The 21,020-nt window shown below is 47.7% G+C and overlaps 1 protein-coding gene across 1 annotated transcript in view; it reads left to right on the top strand.

The window, feature by feature from the left end:
* The window catches only part of Prkar1b (protein kinase cAMP-dependent type I regulatory subunit beta), a 110,603-nt gene that overhangs the window by 49,904 nt on the left and 39,679 nt on the right, over nucleotides 1–21,020 (top strand). The window contains exons 5-6 of the mRNA XM_051205552.1: nucleotides 17,053–17,114; nucleotides 17,734–17,780. Coding sequence (XP_051061509.1) covers nucleotides 17,053–17,114; nucleotides 17,734–17,780 — 109 coding nt within the window. The remainder of the gene's footprint in view (nucleotides 1–17,052; nucleotides 17,115–17,733; nucleotides 17,781–21,020) is intronic.

The following is a 21,020-nucleotide window of genomic DNA, read 5'->3' as shown; positions in this document are numbered from 1 at the left end:
TTTGCTTCAGGTGATCACGTGGCCTGGGATTTACTGGACATCCCATTTCTCTTGAGTTGACAATATGTACACCTGTCATGGACTCCAGAGGGTGGCAAGCCTCCAGCCCTGCTCACCTGGGCTCAGATGGGCCACTGGGGAATCCAGATGATGGTGACATTGTGACAGCTGTCTGGTCCCTGGAAGGGACAAGGGGCAAAGCCAAAGCCCTTGAGCCTAGTTAAATGAGGGGCGGGGGGAGGGATAAGGCTCAGTCAGAGGTGGCCAGGACAAGTGTGCACCTTCAGGTGTACCTAACCCATTTTATACCCTAGAATCTGGTGCAGAATGGGGGTCAGCTTTGCCCTAGTCATTAATCAGCTAGTAAACAAACTGGAAGCATTTGAACCCAACTTTAGCCCCAGGTGCTTTGGTGTCTGGTGTTCTTGGCTTGCATTGGCAGCCCCTGGGTTTACTTTCCTTCACTGGGCCAGAATGGCTGCCAACACCCCCGCCCCATGTCCCCAGGCAGCCTAATCTGGACTCGGCCAGCTGGTTCCTTTCTTCCTCCAAGACTGATATATCCTGGAAGAAAGATTCTTAGGAGGTGACCTCTGTTGAACCCCAGGAGCTGGCTGCTGGTGGCCTCCCACCTTGCTGACCACGTGGGACCTGTTCTGCTTGGCTCTGTACCCGGTGTCTCGGTCAAGTGAGAAGAAGTAATGAGATTTCCAGCCCCAGCTGGACTCTGGTGTGTGGGATGCTGAACTCAGGTATCTTTAACACTACCACCATCTCTGGTGGACCAGGTGCTAAAACCCAGGCACCGGTCCTGGGGTTCTCTAAGTCACAGTGCCATGTGGCCCAAACTACTGTTCATAAAGCATGGGGCCAGTCCCTTTTGCAAAAGAAGAAAGGAGTCAGAGTCGCCTTCCACCCAGTGATGGGGACCATGGTCTGTTTGTTGAATGAATGAGTGTATGAGTGAGTGAATGAATGAAGACAACTGAAAAGGCACCTCCTCTTTGGTTTCTATCATTGTTTTGATGTTAACTTTACATGGTGGGGACTCAGAGTTCCTATTCAGGACACTCATCCAACACTGCCTGGCACACAGCAGCCTCCCTGAAAATAACACTAAGGCTGGGTACAGAGTGGGTAGGCTCCCCCTGGTGGCTAAACTCAAATTTCCACTGGTGTTTCACTTTCCTATTGGTGGTGCTGTGGGGCTGGCGTGAGCCCACTCTATCTGGCTGGAGTGAGTCCGCTATTCCATCTGGGGAATGCTACTCCTCTTCTTACAAAGGTGCAATTGGAAGGGTTCCATGCTGTGGGGTGGGGCTTGGTTCTGAAGGTGCCAGGCAGCCCTTACCCTCCCCGTGGGTGACCTTGTACCCATGCAGTGAATAGGATGGCCTCATCTTTTACAGCCTTTCTACTGGGTCCCAGCCAAGCCATATCACAAAGCAAGGTTCTCAGCCTCAATGATCTCATCTGTAAAAGTTTGGGTATGGGGTAAAGGAGAGGTCTCAGTGGGTAAAGTGCAAGTCTGAGGACATGACCAGCACTTATAAAAGGCTGGGCATGGAGGCATGCACCTGTAATCCCAGCACTGGGGAGGCAGAGACGAGAATTCCCAGGGCTTGTTGGCCAGCCAGTCTAGCAGAAGCGATGTGCTCCAGGCAAGTGAGGTTAGTAATTGTGCAAGGTTAGTAATTATTGATTCAATTTCTTTAAAAGACAAAGGTCTGTCTGGGATGTCTATTTCTTCCTTTGTGAATTTGGGTTCTTGGAATAAAGGCATTATTGCTAGGTTTGGAGAAACTTGGTACATTTGACCTTAGTTATTAAGTTTCTGAGCACAGACTTGTGGTAATATTCCTTCATCATCCTTATAGTTTTAATGTCTGTGCAGCCACTGTGACAGACATTCTTTCATTTCTGATGGTAGAAATGTATGTCTTCTCCCCGTTTTGTTTTTTTCTTGATTGGCTTGTAAGTTCTTAGAAGAAAAGAAGGTAAGCTTTCTTGAGGATGCTAACATCCTGGAAACAATATCTCAAGTTCTCTTTCCACCCAAGAAGAGCAGCAGTGTGTTCCTCTGAGGATGAGGAAGGAATGTGCTGCAATCAGCTTGTCCCTGATGGCAACAGGATGCTGCCTGTTTTTAATGATTTTTCTCAACCAATTCCCTATTTTCTGGTTTTGCCTTAAAAATTGTTTTTCTGGTACTGAAATTGAATCACGGACCTCAAGCATTCTAAGGAAATACCACTGAGCTATACCCCCAACCCCCCTCCCCACTGGAGGATTCTAGGCAGGGGTTCCACCACTGAGCCACACCCCAGCTCCTCATTGGCGGATTCTAGGCAAGGTGCTCTACCACTGAGCCACACCCCAGCCCCTCACTGGGGGATTCTAGGCATGTGCTCTACCACTGAGCCACACCCCAGCCCCTCACTGGGGGATTCTAGGCATGTGCTCTACCACTGAGCCACACCCCAGCCCCTCACTGGGGGATTCTAGGCATGTGCTCTACCACTGAGCCACACCCCAGCCCCTCACTGGGGGATTCTAGGCATGTGCTCTACCACTGAGCCACACCCCAGCCCCTCACTGGGGGATTCTAGGCAGGCATGCGACTGCTGCACTATCTCCCCAGCTCTCTTTTATTTTGTATTTTGAGATAGACTCTCACTAAGTTGCCCAGGGTGGCCTTAAACTCACTCTGTAGCTCAAGCTGGCCTTGAATTTACAGCCCTCCTACCTCAGCCTCCTTAGCAGCTTTAAAAAAATCTTTTCTTTTTCTGGTTGTTTTGGATTTGATTTGTTCTGTGGTCAAGGTAGAGGCCTAGGTTACCGACTCCAGGTCTTTTCTATTGCATACAATAGATGTCCTTCCACATGTGGATTCCTCTGTGCCTCACACACTTTTGACAAAATTGTACTTTATTTTCCATTTAGTTTCAAATTAGTTTTTATGTCATCTATATTCTCCTTCTCCTATGTTTTGGCTTATTCTGTAGCTCAGGCTGTCCTAGAACTCACCATCTAACCAAGATTAGCCTTGCTCTTACAGCAATCCTCCTGCTTCAGCCTTTTGACTGCCAGACTCACAGAGTCACCATGCCCAGTTCTGGCTCCTTCTGTTTTTGACCTTGTGTCATTTAGCAGTCCCAGCACTTGGGGTTTTTCCCAGCATTCTAATTTCCATTTTACCTCCACAGTGACCTAACGGTGCCTATGGCGTGCTTTGCAGCCTGCGTTTACTCAGGTGTGTTTTATGGCCTGGGATGTGGCCTTGACAGTTTCATGAGAGCTGCTCCTCTGCTGTGTGAGGAAATGCTCCATAAATGTCCATTAGCTGGTTGATGGCAGCCACTGCCCTGCTCACATGGGTCTTTGCTCATCTCCTGCCAGGTCTTAGCTGGTTTTTCCAGTGTCTGTGAGAGGGGTGTTATCAACCACTACAGGGCACTGCCTGCCTGCATATCTGTCAGATTTTACTTTGCAGTCGTGTGTGTGTGTGTGTGTGTGTGTGTGTGTGTGTGTGTGTGTGTGTGTGTGTGTACATATTGTTCCTTGGGCCATCCACCTTGAGTTTTGAGACAGGGTCTCTCAATGACCTGGAACTCACCAAGTAGCTAGCCAGAAAGTTCCACACACTTGTCTCTGCCCCATCCCCCACAGTGATTACAAGCATGCTCTACCATACCCAGATTTTTTTTTTTTATTTGAAGATTGATTCTGGGCTTAAACTCAGATCCTTATGCCTTCAAGGCAAACAACAGTTTACTGACTGAGCCTCTGCCTACTCCCTAACTTAATAGATATGTACCATTCTTCACAGAGCCCTCTTCATAGGACTTTAAAAATAATATGCCATATACTCCACCATTTTCTTTAATTGTCCAAGCCCAACTGTTGAGTATGTATTAGTTTCTCATAGCTGTGAGAAATACTGGGGAGGAACAGTACAAGGGAGAGAAGGCTAATTTTGACTGATGGTTTCAGTCTGTGGCTGCTGGCTGTGTTGATTTCAGGCCTGCGATGAAGCAGAATATCATGGAGAAGAAAAGACGCTAACTGCATGACAGCAGAGAGAAGGATGTGCCCAGAGGCATGGTAGACCTCCTGCCTCCTACTCTCCACCACTTTCCAATAATGCTGTCGTTTTGTTACAGGAGTTGCTAGGAGTCAGGGCCCAGCCCTAACAAGCAGGGCTCCACTACCCAACCTCTAAAGACCAATTACACAAACAAGTAGGAGGAGCCCCATTTAGGACTGGGGATAGTGGTAGGGTGCTTGCCTAGCATGCACAAAGCCCCATGTTCCATGCCCTGCATGGCTAGCTAACCAGCAAACAAGAAATAGAAGCACACACATAAAGAGAGTTACTCAATGTGGCTGTCTTGGGAAGAACAACGCCAAGATGTCCCCTTTGAGGTACTGACATGAATTTAGGTTCTAATAGATGGCAAGAGGTTTTGCATAGTTAAGCAGTCCTGGGAAAGTTGTGGTCCTGTCTATTGTCATTGTCCTGGCTCCAGTCTCTTCTGCAACGAGGTCTGTGGTCTGACAGCGATGTAAGACCTCTTCCTGGGTGACAGGATCCCCCTGTGGCTGGTACCAGATTAGAGCCCGTTCCTTTTCCCAGTGTGAGATCCCTGGGAGGAAATTCAATTCCTTGGGCACCATTACTTTCATGGTCTAATAGCCACAGGGAGAGGCAGAATGTCTCTTTGGAAGCTCCCCATTTCTGCCAAGCTGGGTATCATATTCTGAGTGCATCATGGGATTCTCTCATGATGAAGTCAGAGCCCTCATGAGCAAATCAGCACTCAGTGATGAACCTCTCTGGGGATACTTTGAATTCAAACCATACATGGGTGTTTTAAGTTGCCATGGCTACAGCAACACCATGACAGAAGCAAGCCCCCTTGCTTCTGAGCAGGGTGGGGGTTAGGGAGGGTAAAGGCTACTGGTTTAAAATTCATCTTCAGCCTCCTCAGTGTGCATTCACAGATTCAGAAGGTCAAGTGGACTAGATCATCTGTGGATGCTATGAACCTCCATAGCCAGCATGTGGGCTGGTTGACTCTGGGTGGAAGCCACAACAAGAAAGAAGTATATCTAATTATTCATCTCTAAATCCTGGATCCACCGTGGGGACGCAGGCCTGTACCTGTTACAGCCCCACAAATGCATCCCCACTCTGAATCTTGGAGCTCATGGATTTCACAGTCTGGGGCCCAGAGCCAGCCACCTGGCCTTGGACAATTTGAGGAGATCCCATAGTGCTCATGGCAACCCTCTAGGAGGAGGAAGCTAGGGCTGAGTTATTACTGTCCCCACAGAAGTATTTAGAATAGAGCGAACTTCCACCTAAACAGTGAGAGAGCCTAAATACAAGCAGGGACACCACATCTGTCGCTCTGATCAGCAGCTGAAGGCCACTTGGCCTGGGATGGCCAGTGTAAGACAGACTGACGCCACAGTGCCCGGGAGTCTGTGTGCTTCCTGTCTACATAGCATTGACTGAAAGCACAGATCAGAATTGCAGGGAGTCCTCCTTGTTTGGGTCTTTCAGAACAGTTGCTAAGGAGATGAGACGTTTTAGCTGCCTCCTCTCCCCCTCTGCAGCCTCACTCACCATCAGAAACAGTGAGAAGTTTTCTGCGCTCACTGGGGGCCTTTGTAAATGGTTTGTCTCCCTTGCTCACAGTTCCTATCTGTTTCTGTTGATTCACTTTCAACATACACACATAGGAGCTGCTTATGTTCCATTCGTTCACTGACATCAGCCAGGGAATGAGTGCATACCTTCACTCTGACTCCGCACCTACCAAAAGGTTTAAATGTGTGTTTTACCTCTTAGCTGTACTGGAGATTGGCATGTCCCAGCCCCTCATTGGGGGATTTTAGGCAGGTGCTCTACCACTGAGTCATACCCTAGCCCCTCACTGGGGGATTCTAGGCAGTGCCACTGAGTCATCTTTCAAGCCCTGTTTCTACTTTTTATTTTGAGGCACTATCTCAGTAATTCATCTAGGTTGACCTTCAGATTACTCTATAGATCTTGGCAGTCATTGAACTCATAAATCCTCATACCTCTCAGTCTCTCAAGTATCTGTGATTATAAGCCTGTTATCTCCAGGCCTGGCTTGGTTTAATTTTTTTCTAATTAAGAATTTTTAAGATTAATTTATTTTGTGTGTATGAATATTTTGCCTGCATGTATGTATGTGTACCATATGTGTGTGGTGCCCATGGAAGTCAGAGGGTGATGTGGTTTGAATGAGAATGGTCCCCATAGGCTCATATACTTGAATGCTTGGTTCCCAGTTGGTAGATCTGTTTGGGAAGGATTTCAGAAGTTCATGGCCGTACAGGCTTTCCTTGGGCCACCAACCAGCTCCCAAATCATGACATAGAGACTTATTATTAGTTATGAATGCTCAGCCTTAGCTTAGGCTCATGTCTTGCTAGCTCTTAAAGCTTAAATTAACCTGTGTTCTCTTCATCTGTGTTTTGCCTCAGAGCTTTTTTTCCTTCCTTTCATTCTGTATATCCCATTCCATGTCTTGTTGGCTGATGGCTGCCTGGCGGGCTGGCCCCATGTGTCTCCCTCTCTTTGTCCCTCCTTCTCTTATCCCTTGTTCTCTTTCAAGTGCATATTCCTTCTACTTATTCTCTCTGCCCACCTCCCCACCTACTCCTCTACTGTTTAGCTATTGGCTGTTCAGGTTTTTATTAGAGTAGTTAGGTGCCTTAGGCAGGCAAGGCAAAAACAACAACACATCTTTACATACTTAAAAAATTTCAGCACAAACAAATATAACACACCTTTACATCGTTAACAAATGCAGCATAAACAAATGTAACACATCTTTACCTAGTTTAAATAATATTCCACAACACATGGCAATTTCAGTTCTCTCTCTCTCTTTCTTGCTCTGCTTTGTGATTGTTGATCTCTGCTTGGTTCCCCAACATAATGGTCATGGACTCTTAAGTCTCTGAAGCTTCAAATGAACTCTTCTAAAAATTGCCTTGCTCATGGTGTCTTATTAAAGCAAAAGATAAGACAGAAGGCATCATATCCCTTGGAATTTGCATTATGAATGGTTGTGAGCTGCCATTTGGGTTTTGGGAACTAAGTTCCAGTCCTCTGCAAGAGTAACAAGTGATCCTAACTGCTGATAACTGCTGAACTATATTTCCAGCCCTCCTTTTTAATGAAAAAGTTATTTTTAAAGTGACATCACAGAAATGCTGTGTTACTAACTTGGTTTGTTCATTACCATGGAGGGTCTTGGATTTCATCCTCTGTGAACAATGTCATTGTATTAATTAGGGTTCTCTAGGGGAACAGAACTTATAGAATGACTGTCTATCTACCTACCTAACTATGATCTGTTTATCTTTCATCTCTATTATCTATCTGTCTATATATCTATTGATCATGTGTCTATCTATAGAATTTACTAGAATGGCTTACAGGCTATGGTCCAGCTAATCCAACAATGGCTGCCTTTGAATGGAAGGTTCAAGAATCCAGTAGTTGTTCAGTCCACAAGGCTAGATATCTCAGCTGGCCTTCAGTATTTGCCAGAATCTTGAAGAAGTAGTTTCAAATGACGGCGAAGAGATGGACTTGCTAGCAAGAGTGAGAGCAAGCGGGTGAAGAGAGCACACCTCCTTCCATTTCTTTATATAGGCTGTCAACAGAAGGTGTGGCTAAGATTAAAGGTAGATCTTCCCACCTCAAAAGATCCAGATTAAATGGGGGTTTCTTTCCAACCTGAAAGAGGCCGCCAAGTATCCTGCTCTGTTACTCTCCAAGTCTCTTCAAGTAAGGTCTCTCATTGAACAGGGAGCTAGGCTGGCAGTCAGCAAACCCAGCGATCCTCCTGTTTCTAACCCTACAGTGCTGGGGCTATGCTTGGCTTTTTTGAGCATGCTGTGGATTTGAACTCATCTTCATTCTTGCACAGCAAACACTCTTACCCACTGAGCCATCTCCCTAGCCCCCTCAAAGTTCCATTCTAATTTCAGAAATGCTGTGTATATTGATAGCTATAGGACGGCCTCCCTGGTCCCTGATCACTGACCCCAGCCTGGGTGGGTAGAGTCATGGATGCAGGTCCAAGATACATAGTCATTGGTTGTTAGGATCTCTGAGATCTGTTCTCATCAGACTTTTTTTCCTCCCCTGCCTCCCTCAGGCACTTGGTCCTAAGAAGGGAGCAGGACTTGTTTGTATAAGTTGCTGGGAGTGAGGAAGGGTGTTTACCTGGTGGTCCACCTCCAGCTTGTGGTCTGCAGGCTATTAGGAATGTGAGCTGGTAAGAAAGAAATGCCACCTCCACAGCTCCTGAGGCCCAAGGACACAGATAATATCATGAGCAATGGCTACATCTTGCACCTGACGTTTATGTAAAACTGTTGAAGGGAATAGCTCCTAAAATTTGGGCATGGACAGACACATGGTCTGTGACCCTGCAGGGAGCAGCAGGGCCTGAAGCAAATGTTTAACTTTGTGCTGAGTGAATGGCTCACATACAGCAGGTCAGTGGGTGCTGACCGTGTCCACTCAGCCATGCACGTCTTCACCCTTACCCAGCCCAGCGGTGTGTGGTCAATGGACTTTTCTGCCTTGGCAGTGCTTTCCCTTTCCAAGCCTCAACATTCTCAGGCCCCTCTTGCTGATAAGAAGCAAGGTCTGTTTGCAGCATAGCAGGTGGGTGGTGGATGGGACCGTCAGCACAGACTCATAGCACCAGGCGCTCTGAACTTCCCTAGACTGGAGCCAAGCCTCTCCATGTGTTCTCTGCTGAATTCTGTGAGGCAGGTGTGAGGTCATGGCAGGCTTTTGTATAAGTCATAGTATAGACACTGGAGCATGCTGTGTCTCAGCCTTACAACCTTCTGAGCCTCAGTTTTCATGTCTGTAAAGTGGGGGTGGTCTTGGAGCCTGAGCAATGAAGTTAAGCGAGAGACTATTAAGTAGGCTTCCCTTGGGTGGGTGTCCAAGCCTTTCTGTTTGTCCCCTGAGGTACAGAGCCACTTCATTGTGCTTAGGAGAGGCTTCCAATGTCACATGGCTGAACCTCGCTGACAGGATCCTTACTAAGGTCTGTGGGTCTGTTTCTTCCTGTCCTCAGTTTCTCACCAACTTGTCACAGTCCTTTGCTACCCTGTGAGGTCCTCACATACTGGCATCCTGGTGTGTATGTGTGTGTATATGTGTGTACAAGAGCACACACACACACACACACACACACACACACACACACACACACACGAGGAGGCAACCCTGGACATTGTTCTTTAGGAGCCTTTTACTTGACAGGTGCTGTGTTAGCTAGGCTGTTTGGCCAGCATTAGGAGCCTTTCACTTGACAGGCACTGAGTTTGCTAGGCTGTTTGGCCAGCCTGCCCCCGGGATGCTCTCATGTCTCCATCTCCTGAGTGGTGGAATTAGTGGCAGAAGCCAGACATGGTTTCTCACAAACACTTCATGACTGAGCCGTCTGCCCATTTCCCTGGCATCCCTTTCTGAGGATGGAGGAAGGGCAATGGGGGCTGGGGTAGGGACAGTGGGGGCTTTGGAGAGTGTCTTCAGGCAGAGGATTCCTGAGCCCGTCCTGACCTGAGCTGGCAGCGCCCAGGAGCTGCATCTGTTGGGAGAGGAAATGAGCAGTTCTGAGAATCTCAAGACAGGATGTAGCCGAGACGGTCCTATCTTGTGCGTGCTGTGTCTGGGGCCTGATGCAGGGTCTGTACATTGGGACTGGAGGGTTCTGCCAGTTGCCCACTTTCCCCGCCTGACTCTGAGGGCAGGCAGCGGGGTGTGGCAGGTGCAGATTGTGGAAGTGGGTCTGGCACACTGGACTAGTGTCCAAGTGTTGGCTTTGCACGAGCCCTCTGGTTTCTGTCCCGTGTACTAAGTTAAGGGTTTGGCGTCTGAACCACACCCATGTAGATGTGTTCTGAAATTCAAAAGTTGAGATTTTGCCTTGGGGGTCAAGCTTTAAAAATGTTAACTGGATGTGGGGATATGTCTTTAATTCCAAGACTAGACTTGGCAAGCTGAGGCAGGGGGATCAAGAATTCAAAGCCAGCTTGAGCTATAGAGTAAGAGATCTTGTCCCCAAAACAAAACAAAAATCCAACACACACACACACACACACACACACACACACACACACACACACACACTCACACACACACACACAGAGAGAGAGAGAGAGAGAGAGAGAGAGAGAGAGATCCTCCAGTGTACCTTCAAAGAATAGGCACGCTGTTTTCCAAGGGGGAACTGGGTTATTTTTAAAGAAGTATAGATTCATAAATTATATGTGAACATCAATAACACAAGGAAAGGCGCTGCAGGGATGGCTCAGTTGGTAAAGTGCTTGCTGTGTAAGCCCGAGGACCTGGTTTTGGGCCCCAGCACTCACTTAGAACCTGGTCTATGATCCTACCACTGGGGAGGAAGAAACATGAGGATCCCTGGGCTTCCCTGCTGTCAGCCAAGTTGAATCATTGATGCCCAGACAAGTGAGAGGCCCCATCTCAAAAATAAAGTGGAGGGCTGGCAAGATGGCTGAGCGAGTAAAGGTGTTTGCTGCTAAACCAGACATCCTGAATTTGATTCTCAGAACCAACATGGTGGGAGGAGACAAGTGACTTCCTCATGTTGTCCTCTGACCGCCTCATGCCCAGTGTAGCACATGTACATGTGGGCACACTCACACACACACACACACACACACACACACACACTCACACACACACACACACTCACACACACACACTCACACACACACACACACTCACACACACACACACACACACACACACACACACACACACACACACACACACACACGAACGCAGCCACGAGGTAGTTCAGCCCAGTCCCTCTCTCCCCAAGGTAGCCGAGTAACATCATTGCATGGCATTAGGCTGATTGTTTCATTTTAATTAATTAATTAATTACAGACAGAGTCTCTTTATGTATTCCTGGCTATCTTGGAACTTACTATATGGACCAGGCTGGCCTCAGATTCACAGAGCTCTGCATTCCCCTGCTTCCCAAGTGCTGGGATTATGTTTTATTTTTAAAAATTGTGTTGCTCCATTAGTTTTTTTTCATTGATCACATCATAAATGTCTTTTTCCCTTATCACATGTATCATTAGTTTTCAAGATTATTTATTACGTGTGTGTGTGTGTGTGTGCGCGCGCGCTTGCGTGTGCGCTTGTATATGAGAATACCGGTACCTGCAAAGGTCAGAAGGTAATATCCCCTGGAGATGCTGTTTCAGGTGGTTGTAGCACCTGACATGGGTATTGGGAACGGAACTTGGGTCCTGTGTAAGAGCAGCAAATGCTCTTAACTACAGAGTGTTTCTGTGGCCCCCAGTCCTCAGTTTTTAATGACCACACAACATTACACTTTTTAGTGGTACCATAACTGAAAAAAAAGTGTTGTTTTTTTGAGATAGGGTCTCACTATGGAGCCCTAGCTAGTCTTGAACCCACAGAGATCCACCTGCCTTTAATCCCTACTTCTGGGATTAAAGGTGTATGCCATCACACCTGGCCCAGTACCGTTGTGCATTCTGGGTTTGTCTAGTGTAAGGAGTGTCCCAGTGTCTATCTCTAGATACACACATCGAATTATGGGGGTTCCTATCAATTTGAATTCTTTCCTTAGCTCTAGCCTTCTCTTTTATCCACCCATTCATGCATTGTCCATCACCCCCCATTTATTCACCCATCTATTCACCTGTTCCATCACCCACCCATGCATTCATTTATCCACCTATCTACTACTGTCCACTCACTTGTCTACTTCATCCATACATCTGTCTATCCACCAACCCATCTATAATGTTTATCCACTATCCATCCATTCTGCCCTCGGTTGTCACTCCTTTGCTTGAGCATCCACAAAGGAGGCCTGTTACTGCCTCGTGCACCCCTGTTCTCCCTCTTATCTGGGTGAAAATGCATCATTCTAGCAAATTTCTTCTTTCATCTCACTCTGAATTCTGTCCACCAATCCATCCATTTATCCACCATCCAAACATCTACTCTCAACCACATGTCCATCTGTTTGTCCATTCTTCCATCCACTCATCCACTCACCTGTTCATTTATCTGTTTATCACCCATCCTTCCACCAACTGTCCATACATCTATCTACTCATCTATCTATCATCTATCTATCATCTATCATCTATCTATTATCTATCTTCTATCTATCTATCTATCATCTATCTATGGATCTATTATCTATCTATCTATCATCTATCTATCTATCTATTATCTATCTTCTATCTATCTATCTATCATCTATCTATCTACCTATCTATCTATCATCTATCTATCTATCTATCTATCTATTATCTATCTTCTATCTATCTATCAATCTATCTATCATCTATCTATCTACCTATCATCTATCTATCTATCTGTCCATTCTTTCATCCCTTCATCCATCTACTTGTCTACCCACCCTTTCATATCTGTCCCTATTCACCTGTCCATGCCCTCCGTCCCCATATCCATTTAGGCTGACAAGCACCAGAGCTGAGGTGTCAAGTTGGGGAGACTTATTGATGAGGAATGATGGCCTAGGAAGAGACTTTGGAAAGGTTTGTGCTCTTAACCACAAGCCTGGTGAGAGCTGGGATAAGGTTACATAGTGTCCCCAGCTTCCCTAACTGGAAGTAGAGGTCATTACCATTCCAACTTCGTTAGGACAGGTGTGCCTGGGGTCAGAGTTGGCCAAAAGGACTCAGACTCAGGGTAGTTCCAGGCGCTCAGTGGTGCTCTGATGGGCTTTTTCTGCCCTGCCAGCCAGACCAATAGGCTTCCTGCACCCCAGAGCCCAGCCCAGCCACTGCTGCACTGTGAACAGCCAGTGTTGTTGACAGAGGGTAGGTTGATCGGGTTTCCAAATGTGAGGCTGTTTATGATTTCTGCCTGTGGCTTCAGTTGAACCCTCTGGAGGTGACTTCCGGATCAGAGTGGAAAACTGTTTTCCTTTTTACAGGCAGAGGAGGCCAGTGTCTTTTAATGCCATTAAGTGCTGAGAGAGAGGGGAAGGGATTAGGTTTGTCTGAAGTTGGAAGGAGGCAGGGGGAGTGGGTAGAGCCATTGACTGAGCTTATTGAGTCTGCTCAAGGGGTGTCAGGTTTCTCAGAAGGAAACCTGGCTTCCTAAGCCTCTGTGGTAAGTGAGACCCAGCCTGGCTGCTCGGGTGGCATTTTTGGCGTCTCCATGTCCCCAACTTGCTTCAATGATGGCCATGCAGCTGGGCAGGGGAGGGGACATTGGTGTGCTCACAGAGATATGTGGGGTCATTCAGTGATGTTCGACAAAAGGCTGCTTGCTCCAGGTAAACCTACTTAGGTGTGTGCAAACATCTGTGACTGACACTGAGAGCCAGACTCAGTTTGCGGATGCTGTTTGCCCAGGACGTTTTCAGTCCATTCCCACCTTGGCCAACTCAGGCAGACACACAAGTGGAAGCAAGCCCCATATAATAGGGGGATGCCCTCATCTTGCAGAGCTCTGGAATGTTCATCGTGGCCCACTATGTGATTACCTAAACATGGGAATATCTGGAAAGCCCTCAGGGTAGGGAGGGATGAATGAAAGGAGTCTTAAGAGCAGCAGAAGCTGTGTGAGCTGGCCCACACTGTAATCCCAGCACTAGGAAGCTGAGGTGTAAGGATCATCATGAGTTCAAAGCCAGCCTGGGCTACAGTGTGAGGCCAACGAAGAAAAGGAAGTTGCTGGAATGATGCATTTTCACCCAGATAAGAGGGAGAACAGAAGTAGACGAGGCAGTAACAGGTTCTTTTGTGGATTCTCAGACAGGAAGTGACAACCCAGGGGGAGGGTGATGCTGACACTGGCTACCCATCATACTCTTAGGATCAGGAGGGTGGACTTGCACCTTCCAGAGCCAGCAGAGAAGTATCCAGAGCCAGGGTGGTAAAGTAAGCAGCTGACTGAGTGGGCAGATGGGATGTACACAGGTTCTGCTTAATTACTTACAGAATAAAATACATACATATACACATTGCTTATGTATTGCATATGTATGTATGTGTATATGTATGTATAATTTTATTTGCATATGTGTATATGTATGTACGTATTCCACCCCTGGGTAAAGCTCAGTGGGTAGAGTCCATGTTGCACAAGTGTGAGGATCTGAGTTCAAACCCCAGAACTCAACAGCAGTAGCTTGTCCTTATAGCCTCAGCTTCAGGGAGGCAGGGACAGGAAGCTATTTAGAGCTTACTGGCTAGGATCCAGGTTCGATGAGTGACCCAATCTCACAAACTAAGATGCAGAGGGGCTCAGTGGGTAAGATGGTTTGCTGGGTAAGCACGAGGACCTAAGTTCAAATCTCTAGCACCCACAGGAAAAGCTGGGTATGACTGCACATATGCCCACAACCTTAGTGCTTTGGAGGCAGATACAGAAATAAGATGGAGTAGCCGGACTTTTGGTGGTGTACACCTTTAATTCCAGCACTTGAGAGGCTCAGGCAGGCAGATCTCTGTGAGTTCGAGGCCAGCCTGGTCTACAGAGCTACTTCCAGGACAGGCTCCAAAGCAAAGCAATACAGGGAAACCCTGTCTCGGGAAAAGGAAAAAAAAAAAAAAGAAAGAAAGGAAAGAAATGAGATGGAGAAGATGGAGTATGATAGAGCTGGACACCTGTTACCCTCCTCTGGCCTCCACACATCAGGAGGAGAGTGATTTAGGAAGAGACAAGATGTTACCCTCTGACCTCCACATGCACACACAGCTATATGCACACACATGCACATACACACACTTTACCACTGTGAGCCCGGGGTTATTATTTTAACGTGGGAGGAAGCATAAGGTCATTTCTTAAGGACCTGCTCTTGTTTTGTGGTTTTGATGAAGTGGAGCCAGGCTGGGATGGTTTCTGCAGAAACTGGAGATGCTGAGGCCAAGAAGCACCCTGTCCAGAGCTAGACATCAGAGCTGGCCTGAGACTGCTCACAGCATCCTTGCATGCCTCCCTTCTCCCTGCAAGCACAGGAAACTAAAAACCAAGATGTTAGTGGGGTTGGGATGAAAAGCTACAGAGAAGTATGTTTGAATTGACACAGTAACTACATATGGGTTTATTATGGCATTTCCTACAGGTATGCAATGCATTTATTTGGATCATATTCACCTCCACTTACCTTCTCTTGTCTCCCTCCCACACCACCTGACCTTCCTTATCCCAACTTGTCCCTCTTCTGTTTTGATGCCCTATTTCTTTGGTGATTGATGAATGTCATAGAGCCCTATGCTTACAGGAGCATGGCTGAGGGGTTATCCACAAGAGCACCGGCAACTTACCCATGGCTATACCACTGAAGAAAATCTCCCTCCCTTCTCTATTAGCCAGTAACCATCTGTAAAGCCTCAGGGAGGGACAGGGCTTCATGTGCCCCCCCCCCAGCAGCTATAAACTCTAAAGCCTTAGGAAGGAGGTGGAGCCTCACTGACCCCTCCCCTGGCAGCTATTAACTGTGAATCCCCAGTAAGGGACGTGGCCTGGTGTTTTCTTTATCCATGATGGAATGTTGACCAGGCTGATCTCCCACAGGTCTTGTAAAGAATTATTTATATTCTTATGAATGTTGGAACCAGAGCACAGAGCAGTCTGGATCTTTCATTTTGTATTTTCTTCCCAGATGGCTTTATATATTCTCCAGCCAGAGAGGGCCCTTGAATTCTTCTGAGCATTGCCTCGATTTATCAATCTGCATATACTCCTTTTTTGAACAGTTGGGACAGACAGGAGTGTTCAATATTTCCTAGTTTGAACATTCCCTGGCTAGGGGTTCTCTCCTTGTCCTGTAGCCCAGCATCATAGCCTTCTCAGGGACCTGGAGACAGGGAGATCTCTGGTGGTGGATATTGCATGTCAGGAGAGTGGGCTGGCATTTCTGGCTGTGTTCTAGTGATTATGCTGGTGAGACGGCAGGTTCGGGACAAATATGGCTGAGTTGCATGTCCCTACTGTTTCTGGCAACTCTGACAGTCCCCCCCCCCTTTCTGTCCAACAGCCCATTTCACATCTGCATTTAGATGAAGCCACCAGGCTGCAGGGGTAGTTCAGAGGTCACTCAGGGCTCCCCAGCTTTGATAACTTTCAGGGTCCACATGTCCTAGCACACTTAAGTTCTACAAATAGGGTGTTGACTGATGTCTCATTTCTTTGCATTTTTGGAGTGCTTGAGAATTAAACCCAGGGCCTTTTGCATGTTAGGCAAGTGCTCTACTATTGAGCTACATCCCCAGTCCTTCTATATCATTTCTGTGTCTGGAATTATGAACATTCCTGGAACTGTAAATATTTTCCTCAAGAGGAAAAAAAAAAAAACCCAAAAGCCAGCAAAATCCACATAATCAGGCTCGATGGCCATGACCCAACAGAATTGTATTTATTGGCATGCACAGTGTTCAGAATCTATTGTGACTTATTCTTCTAACTGGATAGTAAAAACAGTGCCTATAAAGTCATTCCTTTCTTATAAGAAGCCAGTCAGGGGCTGGGGAGGTGGCTCAGTTGGTAGAGTGCTAGCCTAGCATGCAGACACCCTGGATTTAATCTCTAGCACCCCATAAATCCAAGGTGGTGGCTATAATCCTAGCACTAGGGAGGTGGAGGCAGGAGGGTCAGGAGTTAAGGGCATTCTTGGTTGCATAGTTTGAGACCAGCCTGGGCTACATGACATACTGTCTCAAGAAAGCAAAACATACAGAAAAAGCCAGACAAGTAGACCATGCCTGTAGGTTGTGTGCAGAGCACCCACATGGTGTTGGTTAGCAGGGCTGGCAGAGACCTTACTCCCTCTTTTAACTTGGAGGGGATCTCCTCCCCAAGGCCTGCAGACTGGATTCTGTGGGACTAAGAGGTGGTAAGTGGACAGGACTGTGATATATTGTGGGAAGCAGGGTTACTGGACTGATGCCACCTACAGCTCCTGACTATGTTTGTTTTTTCAGTGACATATTTGATGCCATGTTTCCTGTCACTCACATCGCTGGGGAAACAGTCATACAGCAAGGTACGTTCACCCCCCCCCAGACACTCATTGTCTATCCTGACCAACTTAAGAAACTGCCAGGGGTGCTGGGTGCTTGAGAGACTAAGGCAGGAGGGTTGTCATGAGTTCAAGGCCAGTCTGGACTATGGTGTGAAACAAAGGACTTTTGTCCTTTGTGAGTCACAGGACATCTAGGGTTACATAGTGAGACCCTGTCTCCAGAGAGAGAGAGAGAGAAGAGAGAGGAAAAAAGGAGAAGGAGGGAAGAAAAGAGAAGAGGAAAACAAACTAATGAAACACAGCAGGATAGCAGTATAAATCTGTCATCCCAGGAGTTCAGGAGGCCGGGGCAGGTGGATTTCGAGTTCAAGACCAACCTGAAGAACTCAATGTGTAAAAAGAGTTCTGGGTCATGGCCCAGTGGTAGAGCCTTTGTCTAGTTGTGCATGAGACCCTGGGTTCTATTCCAGCATGGGACAAGGAGCTGGAGGGCGTGCTCTGCACCTAGGAGCCAGCACCTGGGGCTGGTATTTACCTGGTATTGGCTGGCACACATAGTTGCAAGGGTTCCAGGCAGTCACAAAATTCTAGCTCACTTTGTTTTGCACTTTACATCTGTTGCCTCTTTGTTTTGTTGTAGGGAATGAAGGAGATAATTTCTATGTGATTGACCAAGGAGAAGTAGATGTGAGTATCCATCAATCATGGGATTTGGACAGTGGGTCCTCTTTTGCATGCTTGGTTTGAAGACTTCACACAGCCTAGCATTGGGTCTTGCAAATGCAGGCTTAGAGTATTTCTTTATGAATATATTCCTAATGTTCTATCTATCTATCTATCTATCTATCTATCTATCTATCTATCTATCTATCTGTCGTGCTAAGTTAGGGGGTGTTCTGTCACCCACACACTAGTTCATTACTGGGGGCTAAAATCTCCAGTAAATACAGGAGCTTTAGTGATGAGATGTGCCTGAAGCCTTATTTTAATAGTTTTATTCAATGACAATGCATTTTTTCTAAAGGATACTATAAGACCATGAGAACCCAGTTGGGAAGGAGAGCTGTGTCAGGCAGGTGCTGGACCAGTGGAGTTCTTTGTTGCTTTCACAGAGGGTCTTGTTGGAAAGCAGCCTAAGGTGTTCTGTTTGGCTGGGTCCCACCAGCAAATGCCACACAAGCTATCTGTGGATGTTCATGAACATCATGTGGGCAGGAACTCCCATGTCTGGAGAGACCCTAGAGGTACTGATATCACATGGGGTGACAGTCGCCTTTTGTGCCAGCGTGCAACTTTCCTCAGACAGCAAGCTTCACTGAGGGACTCTCAGGACAAAGGGCTCCCATGTTTATAGAGCCCCTCCTCACTGTAATGTTAGACTCAACCACTGTAGAGACCCCACCTGGTGCCTTCAGTCAAGTCCTCTCTTCTCCTTCCATGATCATCCCGTCCAAGCCCCTAGTGCCCTGGCTGGAAAGGCTCTTTGCTTTTTTTTGGGGGGGGGCTCAATTTGTAGCCCAAGCTGTCTTCAATCTCATGGTCACCTTCCTGTGCCATCCTCCTAAGTGGTGTGATGACCCTCATTACACCTGGCTCTTTGTTTCTCTCTAGGTAAGTCGTCTGGGGCATTCTCTTGCCTCCAGGAGTCTGACTGCTGGGCCTGGGCTGGTCCCATCCTTATGGGTAGCCCCTTACTTACTCTTGCTGTCACCAGAGTGCCTGCTGCTCCTTTCATGTCCCATTCCATGTCAGATCTTCAGGGTGGGTGTCAGCAGGGACACCATGTGCCCTCCCTATAGTTGAATTGCTCCCTTGAGGCTGTGTTGGTAGCTATTTCTTGAAGGTCTGTGTTCAGATGGACCAGAGGACATGGGCAGAGTTCCCCAGGACATTTCAGGGCTTTTGAAGTTGTTGGTCAATTCGTAGGCCAGCTCCAGGGTTATTGCTGGGTTGGAACTCAGCAGAGATACATCTTCCAATTAGCCATAGTTTGTATCCCACCTGTCTGAGGGGACTTGCCCTGCCCTCCATTGCCTCAGAGGTGTCCAGGCCACACCCTGCCTGGTGCCCTGGGGTTAGGCAAGCTATTTTGGGCCTGGCCTCTGCTCCTGAGCCTCTGTCCAGCCAGGCTATTTCTGGGAAAAGCCTTTTCTGATTTCCCCAGCAGTCTGACTTTGCCCCACAATGCATTTCTGGGAACCGCACTGGCCCACCTGCTTCCGGAGCCACCACATAGGAAATGACTCACCCTGTCGTCCAGAGGGGGACATAGGCAGAGTTGACCTAGGGAATCTGACAGCTCAACCCCTGGCCTGGGTCTCAGGGGAGGGAGAGCCTCCTGTCTCCCCAAACAAGGAAACTGAGTCGGGGAGCTAGCTAGCGATCTCCCTGGCGGCTACTCAGCGGAAGTATGAGGCAGAGGGAGGATTAAAAAGAGGTTCTGATGCCAGCTTCTGCAGTGACCATGGTCACCTCCTTCTACTGTGCTTCAGGTTAAAACAAACAAACCAAACATCCATGAAAAACCCAGGCCAGAAAACAGCCAGGTCCTGCCCTAACCCAAGTCAGGTTAGGTAGGGAGGAGAGGAGAGCTTGGTCCCCAGTGGCTCCAAGAACCAGTCTCTCCAGGTCTCTGTTGAAAGTGGCATTGATGGGTTGAGAGGCTGAGAGGTGTGGGTGACTCATTTCTAATTTTCCGTTTATTGTCATTTTGGTTTGGGTTGAAAGATGGGGATTTCGTGTAGCACAGGCTGTTCTAAACTTACTATGTAGCCAAGGATGATCCCGAACTGACTATCCTGCCTCCATTTCCCGAGTGCTGTGCCGCGAGTGGGGGGGTGGGGGGGTGGAACCCAGGGTTTCTGGCATGTCAGGCAAGCACTCTGCCAATTCCTCTAGTTGCACCCATGGCTCCTCCCCCAAGCCCTGCTCTCGGTTACTGTCCACTACCTGCCCCTCAAACCACCACTCATTGCTTCCTAAGTGTTTGCTAGCTCTTGCTCTCTGACCTTGCCAGCTCCCATAGTACCCCAGAAGTAATCAACATGGGGTGGTTGGTTGTAGCTTCATGCGGGAGATGACAATCATCAGGAAATTAGTGAGCAGTGCCTCGCACCTCTGGACCTTGGCTTTCCTGTGTTCTCTGCTTCTTAGTTTTGCTCTGCCTTGCAAGCTCTTATTCATCCTTCAATACCCTCCAGGCCCAGCTTCTGTTTGCACTGGAGCATTGATAAAGGCTGACTTTAGTGACAACTGAAGGCCAGACCCTCCCCCGAGTAGTCTGGGAGCCCATGTGGGTTCTGATCTGGGCCTGTTCATCCCTCAACCCCCAAATGTGCCACTGCCCCCTCCCTCTTTTTCCTCCCCCTTCTCTTTCCTCCTCTTCCCCCTCTTCTTCCTCCATCTTTTTCTTCTGACAGAGTCTCATGTATTCCAGCCTGAACTCAAACTCTTTAGTGTTGGAGAATGTCCTCAAACTTCTGAACCTCCTGCCTCCACCTCCCGAGTGCTGGGATTACCAACCTGTGTGGCCCCATATGGTTTATTGGATGCCCGGGGATCCTGAACCCAGGACTTCAAGCATGCTAAGCAAGCACTCTACCAATTGAGCCATAGCCCCAGCCCTAATGTATCCTCCTTCATGTTCACCAAAATCACCTAGCATCTTTCAATTCTGTCTCAAAGACAAGGCTGGGAAGACCCAGAGGATTCTGGATCACACATTCTTTGGTTTCCCAAAATAAGTGGATGTAGGGAAAGTGCTGGCTGTCCTCAAGGTTATCTCATGGAGTCCCAGAACCCCCTACTCAGGCTGTGGATGGGTCAGAACCTTGCGCCTACTGTCCTTTCCACCCTGTGCTACCTCAGCTGTGGTGGACTTTGTCCCGGAGAAGTGAACACGGAGGTTTACACAGGGATTCTCCCACA

This window comes from Phodopus roborovskii, unplaced genomic scaffold (assembly GCF_943737965.1).
Source record: "Phodopus roborovskii unplaced genomic scaffold, PHOROB, whole genome shotgun sequence".
NCBI classification, from domain to species: Eukaryota; Metazoa; Chordata; class Mammalia; order Rodentia; family Cricetidae; genus Phodopus; species Phodopus roborovskii.
This window is presented reverse-complemented; position numbering and strand designations above follow the sequence as displayed.